The sequence below is a fragment of the Elgaria multicarinata genome, chromosome 7, assembly GCF_023053635.1.
Source record: "Elgaria multicarinata webbii isolate HBS135686 ecotype San Diego chromosome 7, rElgMul1.1.pri, whole genome shotgun sequence".
NCBI classification, from domain to species: Eukaryota; Metazoa; Chordata; class Lepidosauria; order Squamata; family Anguidae; genus Elgaria; species Elgaria multicarinata.
The window spans coordinates 62,391,210-62,413,533 of NC_086177.1; the positions used below are offsets into that span (position 1 = coordinate 62,391,210).

General features: G+C 40.8%; 1 protein-coding gene across 1 annotated transcript in view; it reads right to left on the reverse strand.

Moving 5' to 3' along the window:
• KLHL14 (kelch like family member 14) overlaps positions 1 to 22,324 on the reverse strand; it is a 73,638-nt gene that overhangs the window by 34,746 nt on the left and 16,568 nt on the right. Inside the window, exon 2 of the mRNA XM_063130694.1 lies at positions 16,354 to 16,475. Coding sequence (XP_062986764.1) covers positions 16,354 to 16,475 — 122 coding nt within the window. The remainder of the gene's footprint in view (positions 1 to 16,353; positions 16,476 to 22,324) is intronic.

Consider the following 22,324-nt stretch of genomic DNA (forward strand, 5'->3'; position numbering starts at 1 on the left):
TAGTTATTTATGGATATTTTGTTTGTGCAAGAAAATCACATGAAATGAAGTTTTATGTATTCTGGAATAAACAGAGGAATAACTCATCCAAGATATTAAAATATGTTCAACTAAATAATAACAGTAAAAAGGCTGTATTGATAATATTATCATCTAATGAAACACATTTAAGGAAAGTTCTGATTGTTGTTGAAAGGTATTTGAAACGGGAAAACATAAAATTTCAATCACACATGCAGCACACATTGTGACAATCTACTGGATTTCTATTCTTTCTTAGAACTTTTTTTTCTCTCTCTTGCTGTTAGATATGCAGCCATGCATCAATAATAGGAATACAGCCATATATCATGCTTGGCACAGGCAGTGTGCAGTTAAACTCCATACCACTCACTCACACACATACACACACACATTCTCACTGCCCTACTGACTTTCAGAAATATCCCTTGCCGTTTTTCAATGAAATGTAAACCCTTGGGATTTTGGAAATTGTCTTAATTTTTCAATAAAACTTGATACCTATACGTTTATTGTTGTACTAGTTTCTTCCCCTCATCTGAAGTCTGAATCTATTTGTCTTTAGGGTTTCTATTTTGTTGGACCAGGTAAAGGAACATACAGTGAGGGCTAAGTAGGCATTATACTTTTTTCTACATTCTTTGGATGTTTATTTTATTGGTCTTTATTTTAGAGAGGGATTATAGCCCTGTGATAGAGCTCTGGCTATTTGGCGGTATGGAAATGTAATTAATAAATAATAAATAAATACATGTTTTGCAGAGAAAAAGATACTGGGCCTGTTCGGACAACACACTAAGCCATTGTTAGGCCGCTAACCCTTTTGCAGCAAGTAAGTGAGTGTGTTTAAACCATGGTTATGTAACTACCATGGTTAAGAATGGTTCACACGACACACTAAGGCCTCAGCTAGACCTACTGGTCTAGCACGACGGAGGGGTGAAGATCTCGCAATATTTTTATCGCAAGATCTCCCCCTGTTTACACATGGCGTACAACGACCTCAGAGGGAGAGCACATTGCACCCGCGATTTTTTAAAGAGGAAGGAGTGCACGAGCGCTCGTGTGCAAAAGGTAAGGTTCTTTTATTTTAATTTTTTCCCCACTCCCCCCACCCCACCCCCAATAGGTACAGTGCTCCTGAGGAGCTCTGCGCCCTGTGCGCGGGTCCCAGCTCCTCGGGAGTAACCACAAGGAGCCAGGACAAACCGTGACGGTGGGCCACACTCTCCGTGGTCTCAGGATCAGCCCGAGACCGTGGAAAAAGCGGGCCTAAAGTGTAGGGCCAAACCCAGGGCAAGGGAGGGATCATCCCTCCCTGATCCTGGGATCCCCTGTGCATCATGTGGACGCACAGGGACGATCCCGGGGATCGCCTCAGGATAAAGCCCCGTCTAGCTATGGCCTAAGGCATGGTTCATATGACATGCTACTGCCATAATGTTTAGCTCAAAATGCTTAACCATTGTGATTTAGCATGCTGTCTGAACAGGGCCCCTGGGTTCAATTCCTGGCATCTCCAAGTAGGGCTAGGAAAGATTTTGGTCTGAAACCCAAAATAGCCACTGCCAACCAGTGTAGATAATACTGAGTAAGATGTCCAATGATCTGATTCAATCTAAGGCAGTTTCCTATTTCTTTTATGGGTAGTCTATGTATTTATATTATGTTGTGAGTTGCTTCACTTTTTATTAAAAATAATGAAAAAGAAATGTTTACACAAAAAGGTATTGATGTAAACATTGCAATTATCAGTACAGCCATTGTATGTTCTAGGGGAGTCTTTAGTTCTTCAGATATCCAAAGCCTTCATTAAAGCTGTCTAGTGTTGAGGCTGCTGCTTTAGTAATGAGCCAGTGCTTGTTCAAGCTTTGCAATGCAGGGCTGAAACCAACCTCAACACAGCACTGAAGCAGACGTCGTCCTGGTGCTTACGACTGCTGACTGTACAAAGTAAGATGCAGAAAATTTATTGGGGACACTGAGAGTTGCTCACCAAATTAAATTTGGGTGACCAGACATAATAAGTATGATAAATGTAAACTGTCAATCTTCAAACATATTGAAGATATGAGGGACATATAAAGAGATTTAATTCGCCCCCATTTCCTTAAACATCACAGTTTCCCCCATTATTCTACGAATAATCCTGGCATTTTGCTGTGCATTTCTTGCAAACTTACTTTGAGTAAGTGCCTAAAGGATTCACTGGTTCAGTCTTATGTTCAAAACAGAAAAGGTAACATCAGTCAGAGTTGGGAGAAAGCCGCCTCATAACAGAAAACCTAAAGAAGGGCAAAGCAACAACCCCCAAATGTACTAACAGAATAGATTTGTTTATTTCCAAGAAAGTAAAATACATATTTTAAACCTGCATCTGATATTATGTGAATAAAAAGGAAATGGCAGAGAGAAGGAGTGTTGGGATTATCATCCCATTGATTCTTGTCTATTTGTAGTGTGTATTTTGAGATGTTTATCTTATTACATGTTGTTTCCAAATATGCTATAATCCACCCCGTTCCTTAGGCAAGAAATGTAAATAATTAACTAACTAAATAATGATATAGATGATGCAGTAGAATTATATTAAGAAGAGGAACCATAGTTTAATGGTAGAACATGTGCTTTGCATGCAGAAGGAACCAGGTTCAATGAAGCCCCTTTTAAAAAAAGAGGGCCAGGTAGCCAGTAATGTGAAAGAACCTCTGCCTGAGAGCCACTTTCAGTCAGACCAGACAATCCTGGGGCAGATGGACAAATAGTCTGACCTGGTATTAGGCACCATCCTACATTCCTATTAAAACTCTGGAATACTGCATCTCACAAGGGTGATTCCTATATTTCAAACTTATTCAAATATGTCAAGACATCCATGTTACAGCCCTTCACAGGACTATATCACACCAAAGGGGACATGGGAGGGATTACTTGCTTGAAAGTGCCTTCTGTCAAATTCTGTCCCTCTTGCAAAACCAGCATATCAAATCTCTATGAAAAGTTTGGATGTGCGTATAACGGAGGTTAAGTGCAATAGATCGACATCCACTATAGTTGCAGAAGGCAGAAGTAAACAGCAGTGTACTATTTAATTGTTGTTGTTGTTTTAAGATGCAAGGAAAAAAGGAATTACAGGAATTAATTTGACTTTTGAACTTCAGTTTTCATTTTACTCTTGGAGACCTGTTGTGAGTCCAGCCCCTCACTTCACACGCTCTTGCTAGAAAGGACATTGCTACATCTGTTCCATGTTTTCTCCTATGCATTCGCCCATGAATGCCTCAGCACTGAATAAGAACAGTCTTTGAAACAGGATAATGTATGTGTCACTTCCGTCCACAGAAAGCAGCCTCAAAACAACTTTTACCTATGCTCACACAATCATGTACACACACATACAAATCCATAATTAACATAACTGAGAAGACAAAATCAACATAAAGAATAATTGACATAATAATGCAAATAAGAAGAAACACCTTAAAAATACAATACTAAAACTGTTCATCCACAACACACAATCCTCCCCATTCACCATGCAACCTAGAATGATCACCACAAAAGCAGCCCACAACAGTCAGGCCATAACTAATGACAGGTTGAAGCTGATAGCTGGCATTCCATGCCATAGAGGCCACCTGAGCCTTCAGTGACAACGATGGATGCTGGAGTACCACCAAACTGCACTCCTGCTCCTCCAGGGAGAGTATGACCCTATCCAGAGCCAGTTCCACTTCCTCCATCCAGACAGAGGAACCACCCACCAGCAAAGCCTCAGTCTTGTCTGGATTAAGCCTCAGTTTATTTGCTCTCATTCACTCCATTACTCTGGACAGACACTGGTTCAGCCCACCCACCGCCACATATGCTTGAACTGAAAAGAAGTAGAGTTGCACGTCATCTGCGTAGTGGTGACAATGCATCTCAAACTCAGTGGTTACATGTAGAAGTTAAATAGAATGGTCGATAGAAGAATACCTCCAAGCATCATCCTTTGGAAAAAACTGTCCAGGTAGGAATGGAACCACTGCAAAGCAACTTCAACAGCTGCTCCAGAAGGACGCCATGATCAATGATACTGAACACCACCAAGAGATGAACAGGGACACATTCCCCCGGTCTCTCTCCCGACACAGGTAAATTATACAAAGCAGCCAAAGCAGTCTCAGTACCAAAACCAAACCTGACCCACAATTGAAATGAAACCAGAAAATCAGTCTCATCTGCGAGTCTGGGCAGTGAACTTTGCCCAGGAAAGGGACCTGCACAACTGGTTCAAAATTATTCAGATCTTATGGATCCAGGGAGGGCTTCTTAAGGAATGGATTTTGCACTGCCTCTTTCAGATAGCCTTGGAAAACTCCTCATAAAGAGGCATAAGATTAATTTTCCCCATCAGTCTATCCTGTGGTTCCAATGCCACTATAGAAAGGTACATACTGTGGCAGAATCTACACTACTGCTTGTAACGGTTTATAATGGTTTTGACAACTGTTCAGGCCCAGGACACATTACATATACCATTTTCAAACCGTTTTTAAAGTGTTGTATCCTGCTGGGTGTAGATCTGGCCTGTAACTCTCCAGTCTGCCCATAACTAAAGCACAGTTCGGGCAGCCTCCTCTTCCTGAGATTTTCATCTTCAACCTTTCCAGTCTCAGAGAGCCACAGAATTTGGTCTACAGTTCCTAATAGAGCCCACCATCACCCACTGGCCAAGTTAGGATTGCTCCTAAAATGGCGTCCAGCAGTAGAGCAAAGTAAAAATTACCAGTTGAATGAATACATAAATTACACAGGCAATGCCTTTACCCTTGCAGGATGCTAACAGGGCAAGAATAAAAACTGGGTAGTTGGGGGCTAGTGGGGAAAACGCCTGCATTAATAGAAAACCCTACGCTTGCCCAAGGGTTGCTTCTGACCACAGACAATATAATGCTATGTATGCAGAAGAGGTGGCATAAGTTACCACACTCCCATTGGGGTCAATGGAGAGCTTCAGAAAGCCATTTTCTCTGTTTATCATCTCTTGTCCCAGGAGCGCATAATCCCCAGCCAGGGAAAAACATCTAATTTCTCAAGATCTAGGACTACATCACTCTGTCCCCTTCTTTATTTTAGGAGGATACAATGATGTGGTGTGGAAAATTTCCCAGTGCTTTATTTTCCCGTGGAAAAAATCTGTTTCATAAGTTCATTAGTAAAAATGAATGTATGCCAATTGCAAATAGAATATTAGGCAAGCTTGGCAGTTTCACAGTTGTATTTAACATTTGCCTTAGCAAATATGTGAGAGAACACATATGAATGAAATACATATATGTCTCAGAGTATAATGGAACTAATAAATAGTGACAGCAAAACTGAAAATAGCCCAACAACATTAGTAGAAGAGATCTGAACTCTGTAGTAACAGATGAGTGGTTGTTAGCATATGACGCATAGTTCTTTGGGCTGCTAAAATTAATTATTGGGTGAACAGTTTTCAGTACCTTTCTCCCCCCCTTTAAATTTAAACAATGTAAGGGAAGTGCATGCTATTGCCTTTAAATGTTTACAAGTATTCCAATAAAAATGCACATAATATAACATTTAAATCACACGAAGTGTGCTTGATTCCCCCCCGCTCCCCGCTCAAATATTTCAGGACAAATACTTGTGGTGTATTGGAACAAAACATTAACAAGGGGTACTGTTTGTTTATTTAGTCTTTTTACTAAATGCTAGTAAAATGAACATGCTAAATTAGTTCTCTCCAGGAGGGGCTGAAGGCAAAAAATACAAATACCAGCATAATGTAGTGCCTTCTCCTCTACCAACCTTCCCCGTCACTGAGGTCATCCGAGGGCATGCTCCTGGTCCCACATAGATCCATCCTCCAATTGGAGTCCACCAGGGGAAGAGCCTTCAGTGTGGTGGCTCCCCTATTGTGGAATTCCCCTATTGTGGAATAGGTCAGGCAGGTGCCAACTTTGTACTCCTTTCGGCGCCTCCTGAAAACATCATTATTCCAGGAAGCCCTTCCTTAATGTCCAGCCAGGAGTCACTGTATTTGCTTCTTTTAAAATCTGTTTTAAGTGTTTTATTCTGTTTTTATTTTCATTTTATCTTGTACCCTGCTCCGAAATGTTTAATGGGGAGTGGTATATAAATATTGTAAATAAATAAATAAATAAAGCTCTTACTACTTATAATTAATCCTTTGGTAAAGCATTTCAAATAGGGAAATGGGAGGAAGGCTGCACAAAAGCAGGGCAACTACCAAACAACTGGTGGTTGTGGAAAGGCGTGGAGCCAGAGGAAGAGGGAAGGGCTGTCTGGGGGAACTCCAGAGGGCCAGATTGGGACCCCAGGAGCGCTGGATTTAGGCCCCAGGCCTGAGGTTTAGAGGTATCCCAGACATAAACACCCACCTAGAACCTCAACTCGATGGCTGCATCTGGGGCAGCAAGATCTAGGCAACCCACAGTGTGAAGAAAGGTGCTCAGGAGATCTCACTAAGGTATGATCCGTGCACTTCCTCCCAAGGATGGGGTCAGGTTGAGTGAGGGAGAAAAGAAGGATGTGTTATAGGCTTCAAGATTACAAAGGCACTATCATGGCTCTTCCTTGTGGGTGTGAGATTAGACTACTTCTCTGGAGAATGAGATGTCTTGCTGCCTTTCCCTTTCTACTTTACATTACTATTACCAGCAGGAACACACACACACACACACACACACACACACACACACACACACACACACACACACGAAAGTCAATCTGTGTCTTGTGGAGGCCAGATTCACATCTCCCATAGGTGGAACTCAAATCTCCACCTCCTTATTCTCCTTGCATTGCCCCTTCCCACTGAGTTAGTGGGCAGCTCACAGTGTTGCCTCTTGTGAGCATATTATTTGTAGCTTCCACCTTACATCAGTGCAATATACCTGCTTCTCAAGGATCATTCTTGTTTCCACTAATGGCATTAGACAGTTGATGCTATTATAAAAGATACATCAGTAATAAAACTAACAACCAGTAATGATATCCTCTTTTTAATATTGTGCATTCTTACGTTTCGTCAGCAAGAAATTTAATTCTGATTGGATTCTTCTTCTTTTCCTCATCTAAGTGTTTTTTTTTAAAATGCTCAGTGATATTGGGATAGAAAAGCAAGTGTTTTAGCCCTGGTTCATCCTCATCATCTTAACCAGTACAACAAGACAAAAGCATTAAAGTAAAATTAATCATGTCAAAAGATTTTAGCAAAAACAAGTGAGACCATGCAGAAAGCGTCGCTTTGTCTAGGGTGAAGTCTCGCTCTGATTAAAAACATATAATGAAAGTAAAAGTAATACATCATTGCCTTAGTGTTAGAATTTTGGGGGGAAGTGCTATACAACTCTGACTACAACCACCCTCTACAGATTCTTTCACTCTCTCAGAGATTAAAATTATTTTATCACATTTCTAACAAGTTGTTTGTTAAAATTCAGCTTGAAAGGTTTTTCTAAAATCGTTAGGACTTTAACAAAATGGTTGCTGTAAATATTAAATAATAATTAAAATATAAATATAAGCAGCAGTCTCTAGCTTCCATTTCAACAATGTACAATTCCTGTGAGAAGCAGATGAACTGCAGTCCTACTTCTGAGAAGATAGGTATAGGATTGCAGTGTTAAGTACTATAATGAGAGTGTTTATACAGATAGTCATTAGCAACAATGAAATGTTTTTCCTGCTAAACCTGAACCACCCTATTATGCTCTTATGTCACAGACAATACTCATTTATTTAAAATGTATGTTTTGTGCAGGCCCTGTGTGTGGGAACAGTGGGTGAGTCAGCAAAGAAGCATTTTTCCTGTATTATTTTCACTTGATGTGCAAAAACTTTCCTGTATTTGATTATAAATATGAGACAAAAACACTTGTTTGAAATATCTATCTGCTTGTCCTCCTTTCAGTCTCCCTTTCTTTTGCTTCCAGATAGTCCAAGAGAAATACAAGCATGTAAAGGCGGCAGGAGATGTTGAATTCCATTGAAAATCTCAGCACCTTTGAACCTGTCTCTCCTCCGATTTATTTATTTATTTATTCTATTTCTCTAACAACCACTAGCTGAAGCTCTCTGGATGGTTCACAAAAGAAAATAGTATTTGCTATTTAAAACTGGAAGCAGCCATTATGCTGCTGCTTCTGATTCTGTGACTATTGTCTTGCATACTTTTAAGATAATTGTAGTGATTTTTCTTAATACAAATATTTGAATAATTTTGTTCAGCCAATATATGTGTAAAGAATAGCAGTATCCTATTTTAACAATAAAACAGGACAAAGCAAGAACTCCCCACCACCACCACCAGAGTTACTGTGTACAACATCAGCAAATCAGCTTGCAGCTCTCTGCATAGTTCTGGCTATGCCAGCTCTTGTAGAAACTAAGACCTGTGATTTATTTACACACCGTATAAAATAAATCAACTGATGCAGTCAGATATTGCTTTTCCTCTTAGAGATGAAAAAATAGCAAGGAAGCATCTCTCCTCCCCATTCCCCCACCCCCAAATCTCCTACTAGGCACTTATCTGATACATCATTTGATTGGGTCTTAACCTATTAATCTCATTAAGTTTATGGTTTCTCTGACTGGGTTTGCATAACATGATAAGCTAAAATGGATTATTTTTCTGAATTAGCCATGATGGTTTATCGTGTTGTCTGTTTGCAGTTCCCCCCAACCATGGTGGTTTATTTAGCCAAAATAAGCCACCCTAACAATTCAAGGTCTGCAGTGTGGTTTATTTTAACCATCATGGCTTACTGTGTTGTCTGGCATTCCAGAGTGGTTTAAACAGATCGCCAACAGAGTTGCCTAGCAAAAGAATAAGAGGAAAGGTCCTCTTATGGATCAGTAACTGGTTGAAGAACAGAAAGCAGAGAGTAGGAATAAATGGTCAATTCTCCCAATGGAGGGAAGTAAAAAGGGGGCTCCTACAGAGATCAGTATTAGGACCAATTCTTTTCAACTTGTTCATAAATGATCTGGAATTAGGAGTGAGCAGTGAAGTGGCCAAGCTTGCCGATGACACCAAATTATTTAAGGTGGTTAAAACAAAAAGGGATTGTGATGAGTTCCAAAGGGATCTCTCCAAGCTGGGAGAGTGGGCATCTAAATGGCAGATGTGGTTCAATGTAAGTAAGAGCTTTATCACACCAGCATTATACTGTGCAATCACTGTGAATTGCATGCAAAGGACTCAGAAGTTGTCCACCTTATAATCTGCTTTGATTGTGAAGTACTCCCATGCATCCTGCCTTAATTGTGCAATAAAGCAAAAAGATTCGTCCTATTTAGCCCCTACATTTTGAGCGTATCTTATGAGCCCCCGCTGGGGCGCAGGAGCAGGATTTTAAGGAAATGCTTACATCTGCGTAAGCTTTAAAGATAAAGACACCCAAATTGGCACAGTAATAGATATTAGGGAGAGCTTTAAGCATACCAAATTTGAATTGAATTGGGTCATCCGTTGATTTTTAATGATTTTTTACATTTCCCCCCTTAAACTCACATCCTGGTATGCAAAGGATCACTGTTGCCTGGTAGCAAAAACAACCACCGTGAAAGCTTAGTGCTACGGGGATAATCCGAGGGAAGCAGGTACGTGGGATGAAGCTTCATGTGTAAGGGCAAAAAACTCCAACTTCAAGTATAACCTGATGGGATCTGAGATGGCAGTGACCAAACAAGAAAGATCTTGGAGTTGTGGTGGACAGCTTGATGAAAATGTCAACCCAGTGTGTGGCAGCTGTAAAGTAGGCAATCTCCATGATATTATAAGAAAAGGAATGGAGAATATAACTGCCAGTATCAACAATCTATGGTGTGACTACACTTAGAATACTGTATACAGTTCTGGTCACCACACCTAAAAAAAAAAGATATTATAGAGCTGGAAAAAGTGCAGAAAAATGATGAAATGAGTGGAGCATCTCCCCAATGAGGAAAGGGTACACAACAGCTGGGATTGTTTAGCTTGAAAAAAGGGAGGCTAAGGGGAGACATGATAGAGGTGTACAAAATTATGCATGGTGTGGAGAATGTGGATAGGGAGACATTTTCCTCCCTCTCACAATACTAGAACCTGGGGTCATCCCATGAAGTTGACTGGTGGGAGATTCAGGATAAATAAAAGGAAGTACTTCTTCACATAGCGCATAGTTAAATTATGAAATTCACTACCACAAGATGTAGTGATGGCTACCAATCTGGATGGTTTAAAAAGGTTGGCTAAATTCCTGTACGAGAGGGCTATCAACGGCTACTAGCCCTGCTGGTTATGTGCTACCTCCAGTAGGCTTGTGTGCACCTGTTGCTGGGGAACATGAGTGGGAGGGTGCTGTTGCACCATGTCCTGCTTTGTTGGTCCCTGGTCGACAGCTGGTTGGTCACTGTGTGAACAGAGTGCTGGACTAGATGGATCCTCGGTCTGATCCAGCATGGCACTTCATATGTTCTTGAAGGTCAAAACCGCTACCACCACTCTGCCTCTCTTGGTCGATCTGTGTTTCCAAGATCTGCCTAGCAATAGAGTGCTCTGCAAACTTCCAAACCTCCATGTTTCCCATGGAGAGGCCACGCAGGGTTTTCGTTCTGCCTTGGGTGCCTCCTCATGAGGGGAAACTGTGTATGAAATATTGTTCCATTTCGGGACAAAATTTAGAGCCGCCATCCCCTTTTTGGTGAAAAGGTGTTTTTGCTCTCAAGTGCTTGTAATCATGCAGGGTTTTGCTTGTGCATTGGGTGCTTCCCTATGAGGAAAACCTGTGTATGAAATTTTGTTAATTCCTGCAAATGTCCAAGGATTTAGAGCCATTACCCCCATTTTGGTTCAGGCGGACAGGGGGAAGAGTGGTGTGAGGCGAAGTGGGGAACACTGCAGGTTGAGTGGGGTGATCGTGGTGGGGGTGTAGGCGGGCAGGAGGGAAGGGAGAAGCATGGAAATCTGGCTGTTAAAAATCAAACAAAAATACAGTTGCAATAGGATTTATGTCTACAGTCCAACAAAAGTTTCAGGTGAAATTGCCAACTGCTTAAAAGAAAAAAAAACAAACAGCCTGGCCTGCTCTTATGCATCTAAAAGCAGCATGGAATGAATAAACCAGCAAACAAATAATTTCTCATCATGGGGATATTGAGCATTGTGTCCAATTCTGGGCTCCACACTTCAAGAAGGACACAGACAAGCTGGAGCATGAACAGAGGACGGCAATGAGGATGATCAGGAGTCTGGAAACAAAGCCCTATGAAGAGAGACTGAAAGAACTGGGCATGTTTAGCCTGGAGAAGATAAGACTGAGGGAAGACATGATAGCACTCTTCAAATACTTGAAAGGTTGTCACACAGAGAAGGATCAGGATCGCTTCTCGATCCTCCCAGAGTGCAGACATGGAATAATGGGCTCAAGTTACAGGAACCAGATTCCAGCTGGACATCAGGAAAAACGTCCTGACTGTTAGAGCAGTACGACAATGGAACCAATTACCTAGGGAGGTCGTGGCCTCTCACACACTAGAAGCATTTAAGAGGCAGCTGGATAGCCATCTGTCAGGTATGCTTTAAGGTAGGTTCCTGCAATGAGCGGAGGGTTGGATTCAATGGCCTTGTAGGCCCCTTCCAACTCTACTATTCTATGATTCTATAATAATAAGTTACTGCTGATGTTTGCACTTAAGATACTGTTAAAGGCACAGCAGCAGTGGCAAGCAGAAAAGTGGGCAATCTTCCTGATCTTTTGGTCTACAGTGAGAAGAAAGTCTTATGAAAAAGCCCTAAAATATTATGTTAAATGGGATGGGGAAACATTCTGTAGTCACAGTGGCTGGATGTGGAGAGGAAATTCTGGTTCTCTGAATGGCCATGCTACGGACTGCTGCAGCAATGTGAGGAGAAGCTTAAAGCACGATGGCTTGGGTGGAGCGATGGCTATGGAGATCTGGCTGGGGATCTGGGAGGTGGGGAGCGGTATGGTGCAGCTGGGGTAGGGTGGTAAGGGTGTGGGTGCTGGGAAGCAGGTAAGGACTGACATCAGGGTGAGATTGGCAGGACAAGGCAGAGACAGAAGAAGACACCCCCTAGCACACAGCCAGCCATTTGGAGAGAAGAACGTGACGTAGTTGCAGCACGAGTGTTGGTGGGGAATGGTACCCAGTGCAAAGGAAGCTGGGATACTGTCACGGCCTGGCAGGAGGGCTCCCGAGGGTGGAGGGGCGAGGGGAAACTACTCAGCATACAGTTTTTGCCCAATCATGTGAGGGATCACAGTAGCTTATTGCATACCACAATGGGTTAAAGTGACCTGAAAACCCACCCATTCTCTCTCTCTCTCTCTCTCTCTCTCTCTCTCCTGTTCAATTCCACATGTACCCAGTTAAATTCTAAGTCATAGCATTATGTGGTCACTTGCTTGCCACAATGATACTGGTAATGATCTAAGATCTCTGAAGTCATAAACACATTGTAGATATGGTGTGTGTGTGTGGCTACTGAAGCCATCAAGCCATGTCTATCGTCAGGATTACTCCAAAGGAGCTCCACAATCCACATCAGAACTGGCTGTCAAACTTTAATGGATAGATTTTGGTTGGTTTCTAAACTTCGGCTAGTTTCGCACAACACACTAACTCACACTCAAGTGGTTGAATGAAGGTTGTTCTTGAACTGTGGGAGAGGTGCTTTATTTTATGTTTTCTTCTACTTTATAACATCGTTAGGTTTTTTTTAAAGTGTTTTAATGCAAATTAAACAAAATGATTTTGAAGAATTGATTGAAAATGTCATGTGCAGGTGAATGTCCCTTCTCTGCTTCACAGCTATGTCATACTACAGGTACAGATGGAGCTTGGGCCTTAGCTAGACCTACCTCTAAGTCCACGACGGAGGGGTGAAGATCTTGCGATGATTTTATCGCGAGATCCCCCCTCTGTTTACACGCAGCGTGTGACGACCTCAGATGGAGAGGCGGCGCATCCACCATTATTTTATAGTTAAAGGGCCAGCAGCACACGAACACTTGTGCGCAACATGTAAGTTATTTTTTTAAAAAATAATTACTTCCCCCGCTCCCCCCACCCCACCCGATGGGCGCAGTGCTCCTGAGGAGCACTGCACACCGTGCGCGGGTCCTGGCTCCTCGCAAGGAATTGTGAGGAGCCAGGACAAACCGCGGCGCGGGCCACACGTTCTATGGTCTCGGGCGAGACCGTGGAAAAACCCGGCCTAAAGAGGAGGGCAAGATCCCAGGGCAAGGGAGGGATCATCCCTCCATGATCCCGGGATCCCCTGTGCGTCATCTGAATGCACAGGGACGATCCTGGGGATCATCCCAGGATTTTGCCCCATCTAGCTATGGCCATAGATAGCAGGATGCACGCACAGAAAAAGCATTATAACCTTGCAAGTACATAAAGTCAGTCTTATACTGCTAGGAACACTCTAATACTGTTCCTATATTGGCTGGAACCAGTTAATTAAAAGTGCTAGCCATGTCCTTAAAGCAGCAAGTATGCATTTTATAAATATTGCATTTGGTGCTGCATCACAAGTGAGATTCCTGATGTACATATTCCACAGTGAATTCTCTTTCATTTGCTCCTGCCTGAGAACAAATCTACTGCACAATCAATCTCAGAAGCACATACTGCTGTCTGACAAAACTGAGTTGTTTTTCAGACTAATATTTTCCTGCATATTATTTGTTTTTAAAGAACTCCCAATGTAAATATACTGGGTTGGATCCAGACAGGTCATTCCTGTGAATGGAAGGGCTCCTTCCATTTATGGAACAGACTGCAGCAAACTGAGATAAGGTGGAGGCTCCACAGCGAAAGAGAGAGACAATATTCACTTGCAGTCCTCCATGTGACCTCTTATGCCCCTGGAGCAAATTTTCAAAGAACACAGGGGAATGCAGGGGGGGGGGGGGAATCAGCAAAAATCACCTCCTTCCCCTCCCCCAGCGAAATTGGATCTCTTCCAAGTATAAGTCTGGATTAAATTCACTATGCTATTCTATAAATACTATGAACTATATACATATAATATACTTTCTGATTACAGATGAAGTTCAACTGGTAGTGTGCCTTGCATAACAAAATAACTGCTGTGGTCTTGTAGTCTATGGCCATAGCTAGACCTAAGGTTTATCCCTGGATCGTCCAAGGGTCAAACCTGTTCATCTAGGTGACACACAGGGGATCCAGTGCTCAGGCGAACCCTGGATGATCCCAGGATAAACCTTAGGTCTAGCTGTGGCCTATGCCTTGTTTCTTCTTGTAGTTGGCATTCTTACAGAATATAATCTATTGCAAATCCAGCGTAGTAGTACCCAGGGAAACTTCTTGTTGGAGTTATTAGCAGATTATCATTTTCACTTTTGATACCAAACATCAGCCAAGAAGTGTTCTACCTCACTGTTCTTCAATTGAGGGCTTGGGACTCACAAGGGAAACACCCCTCAACCTAAGATGGTTCACACCAGCGACACCAAACCTATTTTCTTTTTTGTTGTTCGTATTTCTTTTGAGAGAGCAAGTGAGTGAGCGAGAGCTGCAGAGTGAGAAAGGATGACCACATACAGAAAAGTTATGCAGAAAAAGATATTTTGATAGATGCATTTTTTTCATTCCTCTGTGAGAAGCTGCACCTGTCACAATGCCTTCTGCTCTGCTAATAAAAATATAGGAGGCCTGCCCTCCATTGCATCTAATCACCCTAAAGAGAGAAGCAGAAAAATGAGAATAAATCATTAAAATTTAGAACTGGATCCCATGTTGAAGTTTGGGACGAATTTATTTATTGCATTTATAGCCTGCCTTTTTTCCTCCTTAAGGAACTCAAGGCAGCATACATAATCCTCTTCTCCATTTTATCCTCACAACAACAACCCTGTGAGGTAGGTCAGGCTGAGAGCCTGTGACTGGCCCAAAGTTACCCAGTGAGCTTCCATGGCTAAGTGGGTCTAGAAACTGGATCTCCCGACTCCCAGTCCAATACTTTAACTACTACACCATACAGGACCAAGACACAATTGTGGGTCCTGGTCCTGAAAATGTTGAAGATTATGGTTCTAAATGAAGAACCACATCTACCTTAGATTAGTTTTATAATTAATTATTCTACTACAGAAAGCCTTTCAATATAGAGGGAAATATACTGTTTTGTAAGAAACTAGGGAACTGGACATCAAATAGCTTTCATGAGATGTAATAATAATAATAATAATAATAATAATAATAATAATAATAGACATCTTTGTACTCTAGCAACAAATGGTGCTATTGTACTACTGCTGTTTCCTGTGAAGTACATTTTTCCAAGCTTCTGTTTGCACTGCTGCAGGTAAAGTAGCCTCTTAGGATCAGGCTTCCAAGGAAAGAGCATTTCTGCTAGCAAATCTAAGTTTCACCAGTTGTCTAGCTTTTAAAGTATGGCTTTGATTTATGAATCAAAACTGCTCGTTTATAATTTTATCTGAACAGCTTTAGGCAATTCTGACAGTTAAAAATTTAGTTTTATTGACCAATGCAGCTAGTCTGCTCACAAGGGAACCAGTACATATACAGCCTGCTGCACTGAACACCCCCCCACACACACTATTATTTGATTCCATGACCAAGTTAGACTGGAAATCGTAACCAATATAACAATAAGTTCCAAAGCCCAGAGCTCAGGACAAAATGCTTGCTGTAAAACACAGTTGTCCTTTAAGAAAGAAGGGGGGAAATCTGGATAGAAAGCCTGCCAAGACAGTTCTTGTAGCTAGAACATGCCACTGATACCTGGTTGTAAGAGAAAACTGTAAGAGAAGTAAAATACAACACAATACAATAGAGTGCCATGAACGCTAAAGTAGAATATAAATTGAATACAATCCAGCCAAAGTTAAGCACTTCTAAGTCTCATTAGTTTCAGTGGGAGGGATTTAAGCACATGCTTAAATCTCTTACTGAAACCAACGGGACTTGTACTTAACTTTGGTTGGACAGTGTCCATACTATAGGTGCACTGCATTAAAGCTACCAAGTCATCTAGAGAAGGAGGGAGGCTTATTTAAGAAAACTTAGGAAGTTTGTGCTAAAAATGTACTAATTGATTTTAAGCCAGATTTAATTTAGGCTTATTCCATTGTAAATGCAGTATCTTTCACAATCTCAATTTATTCTACCATTGTGAAATCCTTGTAATATATAAACAAATCTCTGTAGGGAAGCAAATCAATAAAGTGTCTAATTTGATTAACCATGTTTTAAAATTCATCAATGTAGCTCAACATAAAATAAACTGCTTACTTGTCAGTATTTTCCATGTCTTCTTTTCATCATCATAATACTGAACCAAATTGCTGGGTAGCCGGTCAGGTCCAGGAGGCAGTCCTCCAACCAATAAAAGCATTTTCTTGTTGGAGCGAATTCTTCACCCAAAAGAAAAGGGAAGATGAATAACCACATTATTGGAGAGTATTTTTAGTAGCAACAAAATCATAACCATCACAAGAATGTTCACTGCTTGCAGTTTTCTATTTCATTTTTTTGTTTCTTTTCCCTATCATGTCTCAACAACTTTTTGAATCAAGCAGAAAAAATAATCAGAAAAACTGCGTAGCCCTCTACTTGTGGAATAATAAGTTTCCTTTATGCAATTTGTTAAAGGTTCATTCTAGAATGACCTTTTTTTCTCATATTATCCCTTTAAATCATCACTCTTTACAGCTGAATACACATGAAATGCTCTGGAGTTGTACTAAGGTTAGGCATTAAAGTTGCATGTCAAAAATCGTATTAGTCAAAATCATTATTATAAGCCATTCTACACCCAAAGAACCTTGAAAAAATTAAGGTTATGCAGAGAGTTTGTGGGCAACTAAAACTTAAATTTCAATACTTCTGTACAATTAGCAGCACTTTGCTAATGGTTATACACTAAAATCTACTTACTTACAAAACACTTTTTGGTTGTTTCATTTAGCCCAGTCTCCAGCATTCCCTCCTCCTCCTCCTCCTCCTCCGCAACCCCTCCTTCCTCTGCTCTCCCTCTGAGCACCACTGGCTATAGCAACACCAATTGGTAAAAATGAGACTGTGATGTTGTTGTGAGCCTCCCCAGAGTGGAGCCCTGCCAATGCTTGCCACTGATCCAGCGGCATGAACCTGCTCAAGTGTGCAAAGTCACTCTAATTCCCTCCCTCTGTTTTTCTACCTTCTCCCCCAGGGGGGCAGCCACTGAAAAGAGTGACTACCCACCCATCAAGAGCTGGCAATTCGCTGCTATTAACCGTGACCGTGATTCCCAATCTGCCTGGCAGTTCTTAAGAACAGGACTGCAACGTCTCATATGCAGTAAAAGCTGTAATATGCACCCTGGCCTCCATCGCTATACCTGATGAATGCACGTTTCTTTGTAACACTAATGGCTTTAACACAATTTCAAGGGAAGAAGGGAGAGGAGACCTAGACCCCTAGATGAGTACTGATGCCTTAATAGTCACTTTACATATAATTGAACATCTATCAGTTACACAAAGCTTGGAAAATGATAAAAATCTAAACAGGGAACCATGGGAAGGCAATTCATTCTACTGTGGTATGAAATTTTAACTATATGCACATGCTATAGACCACAGTATATGTCCGATATAACTGTATGATACCAGTTTTCTTGTTGCTGACCCACTTGGTATTACTGGGGCTATGCTGTGTTCTTTACTGTATTAATCAGTGGCTCTGGCAAGCAAAACGGGACTTCTTTCCATTATTCAATCTGCATCATTACTAAATCATTTAGGAACATTCAAAAAAGGGGCAACACTTTTGATGTAGACACTGTTAATAAAAAACAACAACACTCCAGTAGAGGGAGCTTTATCACTAATGACCATATGCTACATTAAAAAAAAAGCTTACATTATCTAAGAGTATCTGTTCTACAGACTAATTTACATCTATATTGTTAGCATGATATCTTACTTAAAAGCATCCATACAAACTAAACTCAGGTTTTAAATTCGTTTTCTACAGCTCCAACAAATTAAGAGTACTTTATCAGAAAGGCTTTAGAAATATATAAAAGGTGTAGCCAAATATTTTGGGCAAGAATGTCATAATTCAAGTCCCATCTACAAGAGAGTGCCATTCTAAAATGTACAACAGGACATATACAGCTCACCCCGTGTCTTGGGGTAGTTTTTCCCTATAACATACCAAATCTGAAGTTAGCAGCAACAGGGAGGCTTAATTTTACGGCAAAGCTATGCCCACAGATCGCCTTCTATTGTCCAGGAGGGCCACATATCCCTGCTGCCTGTGCTACTTATGGCTACTGATGGGAAAATCCCCCTTATTCAAGCTTGGAATTGGACTCTAAAAAAAGATGTTTTCTCCAAACTTAGAAAATAGCTCTGTTCCTTCAAATCCCAATTCCAAGCCTACTTCATACCCTTCAGGTGATGTCACTGGAGTACAACTGGGTCCTTTCATCCACCGATCCGCTTCTTCCCCAACCTCCCCACACCTTTGTTGTTGCTCTGGCAGCAGCAGCAGCAATGGCCGTGTGAGTGTGTGTGCGTGTGTGTGTGTGTATGCAGATCTCACTTCCCCCCTCCCTCTCTAATATCTGGCATGCTCTATGGCTGCATGCTGAACGGAAAGGGTGCTAGATAATGCAGCTTTCCCACATGCACAGGCATAGCAGTTTGCCAGACATTAAAAGCTCCATCCGATGAGCGTTTTATTGCACACTCGTTACTGGGCACTCACGGAGTTTGCTCAGGTCCCTCACATGACGTCGTCTGCCTCCCATGTGACTTCCGCCCCTCCTGGCCTCCCTTGTGCAACCAAAACAACAACAACAACCCCTCATTAAGTCCGATATTTTTTAAAACTTGGAATTACTGCTCTCTCCTGCTGTGTGCAGGAGAAGCAGTGCCATTAAAACAGTGGACTCAATGGGCCTCGTGCTCATTCTGTACTTCCTCTTCTTGAAAGAGGAAATAACTTGAGAAAGCAAAACATGGGTAGAGAAGCGAAGGTAGGGACCATGTTACCCCCTTGTGTGATGGAGCTTTAAGGGAAGCAGGCAAAGAGAAAACACCTCCCCTTTCAATGCCATTGCTACATTTGGATGAGCTACAATCAAGGTAGTAGGGTAAGAGAGGGCTAGGAGGTGTGGATGTGGATATGGCGGCAGAGTGGGCGGGAAGCCTCTCTAGTTCATATTTTAATCCAAGTTAGAGAAGAAATGTTGGGGTTGTAAATCTTGTTTTATTTTTTTATTACTGCATTTGTATCCCACCGTTTTTCCTCCAAGGAACCCAAGGCAGCGTACATAATCCTTTTCCTCTCTATTTTAGCCTCACAACAACAATCCTGTGAGTTAGGTTGAGCTGAGAGTCTGTGACTGGCCCAGAGTCACCCAGTGGGTTTCCATGGCCAAGTGGGGACTAGAACCTGGATCTCCCGACTCCCAGTCCAACGCGTTAGACACACCATACTGGCTCTAAAATGAGCATAACAGCCTTCTGACTTGAGCTCTGAGAATGTTTCGAACCATCAATGCTTGTGAACTTCATGTTGCGGGTTGGCAACACAACAGTACATAGTTCAGCAAGGTAAACATCTCATTCCATTTACACAAAGGAGTTATCAATGACTGTGAAGGTGCTTGCTGCTTATATGCAAGTGTGCATGTATCTAGGAAGGGCACTTGGTATTAGTTTCCTTGGCAATTCAGGTGGCTACTAGACGGAGGGCTTTCTCTGCTGTGGCACCCTGGCTGTGGAATGAACTCCCCAGAGAGGTCCGTCTGGCGCCTACACTGTACTCTTTTCGTCGCCAGCTGAAGACCTTTTTATTCTCTCAGTATTTTAACACTTAATTTTAACTTAAATTTAAATTTTACTGTTCTAACTCTGTATTTTAATCTTACATCAATTTTGCTGCATGATTTTATCCTGGTTGTGCTTTTTATACTGTATTTTGTATTTGTGTTTTTAACCTGTTGGTTGTTTTATTATGGTTTTAATTTTTGTGAACCGCCCAGAGAGCTTCGGCTATTGGGCGGTATAAAAATGTAATAAATAAATAAATAAAATAAAATCATCTTTAGCTATTATGCAAAGACTGCCTCTTAAAGTAAAATGATAGTTATTGCCTGCTTAAAAAGAAATTAAACACAGGCACTAACAAAGTTAGACAATGTAAATTTGGGATCATTTAGACTCATGGATTCAGAATCATTCTCACAGTCATTGCCAGTATGGGCTACCTTCAGATTCATGACAGATATATGAAAATTTGCATATGCTTCATTCTACTCAATGTCTCCAAAGAGGGAGTCAAATAAACCATTTTTTAATTCCAGCTAAGGTCGGTTGAACACATAACAAGAGACTGAGCAACATTTATGCCATAAGTCACTTAAGCATGGTCATCCTTAATGAGAGAGTAAATTGTTTATTCCAATCCCCTTGTGTAGCATGTTCTGTTTCTATCACGATCAACTTCACCTTTGCTTTAAAATTCTGAAAACCATGATAAGGTTGGCCAATAAAGACGCTTATTTCAATTTTTTTCATTAGTTTTTGCATTTCACTCTCATCTAAATAACCCTCTTCAAGCCTCATAGCACTGTGAAGAAACAAAGAACAATAAAAGTTCACTTGTCTTAGGTGCAGGATGAATGATGGCATTTTGCTTTGAATCACCAAATAGTGGTAACAGGCAGTATATGATTGGCCCTAACAGCATAAACAAGAAGGAACTCTCTGAAGCAAGTCTTAAGTTGTGCTGATCACCAGTTCAGTGGGGAAGAGAGTGAAAAGTTGGGACTAAATCTGTGAGGTAAAAAGGAAAAAAAAGAGTAACTGGTGAAAAGGGCAGTACATATTTTAATTAATAAATTATTGTATTGTTTATTTGTTGTTTCAACTGTCATGGTCATATCAACTTTACAAATGCATAGGTAAGCACACAAAAACTTTAAATACAAAAAGGTTTTAATTAAAAGGTGTCCACAAATATGTAAAAGTTAGTTTTAATACAAAGTATTAAAATATGAGACACTAAGAATTTACATTAAAAGGGCCATAAATGTATAAAAGTTAATACTACTGATATATTAGAACTTCATGTTAAATTTCATCATTACAGTTCACCATATTGACCTCTAGATTCATAAAGGTCAATTAATAAAATAATTAATTTACAATTATTTGTATACCATCACCCATTCAAATGAATAAATAGAATAAAAGAATAAAAACAGAATAAAAAAACATTAAAATACATTTTAAAAAGAAACATAGGATCTGTTGAGGAGAGAGCATGCTTGTGTATTTGAAGATTAACTTTCTAAGTTGGTGGTACATGTTCTGTGATGCCACTAAAGAAGTTAAATATCAGTGAGCATACTTAAAGTATGGCTTAAACTTTGGGAAATTGAAGCCAGACGTTTTTTCTGATCTGTAGAGGAAGAGTCTATTTTTGATACTGAAAATTATCTATTCCAAATATATTAGACTGTAGTGCATGCACATTTGCAATTATATACTTCAGCTGTTCTAAATTATGTTAACACTGATATAGTTGTCCACACTGAAACCTCTCATTATTTCACCATTCAGTCCTACTTCACACATTTTTTTTAATATTCACCTAACATGTAAAATATGAATGTCACAAACATAAATGCAGTGTACAAATACTCTTGTCTAAGATTCATGGTTGGCTACAGTTCCATGTTGAGTGTTCCTTCATTGACTAACCTGGGTTTGCCTCTGTACGAGGTGTGAAATCGCCCTGAGAAATGGGGGCTCTCAAATTCTATACTAAACATTTCAAAATTCTGCAGCTGGAATAAATTAGGCAAATCAACCAACTTAATATAAATATTTGTTTCACCCTATTTGAGGAGCTGCCCAATTTGTTTTTGTGAATGTTGGTTTCTGTGAAATAAAAATGGGAAATAAGGTTGGGATTAATGAAACAACTGAAAGGAAGGGAGATCTGCAAAGGAAAGAAGACAATCCATGCACAGGTGACAAAGTACAGGGCTGGTAGCTCTGTGCAGAGACGAAGCCTCGCTAATTGATGCCTGGAATTTCCATCCAGTCCTGCCAAAATGTTTTATGGTTTTGGTTTTCTCTACAAGCCTGAGGCTAAGTTATTTTAACTGAAAGCTTAGGTGAGACTTCTAACAACAGACAGATCAAAACCAGTATTGAATGCTGAAGTATAAATCTTACCACAAAAACGAAGAAGTAATAAT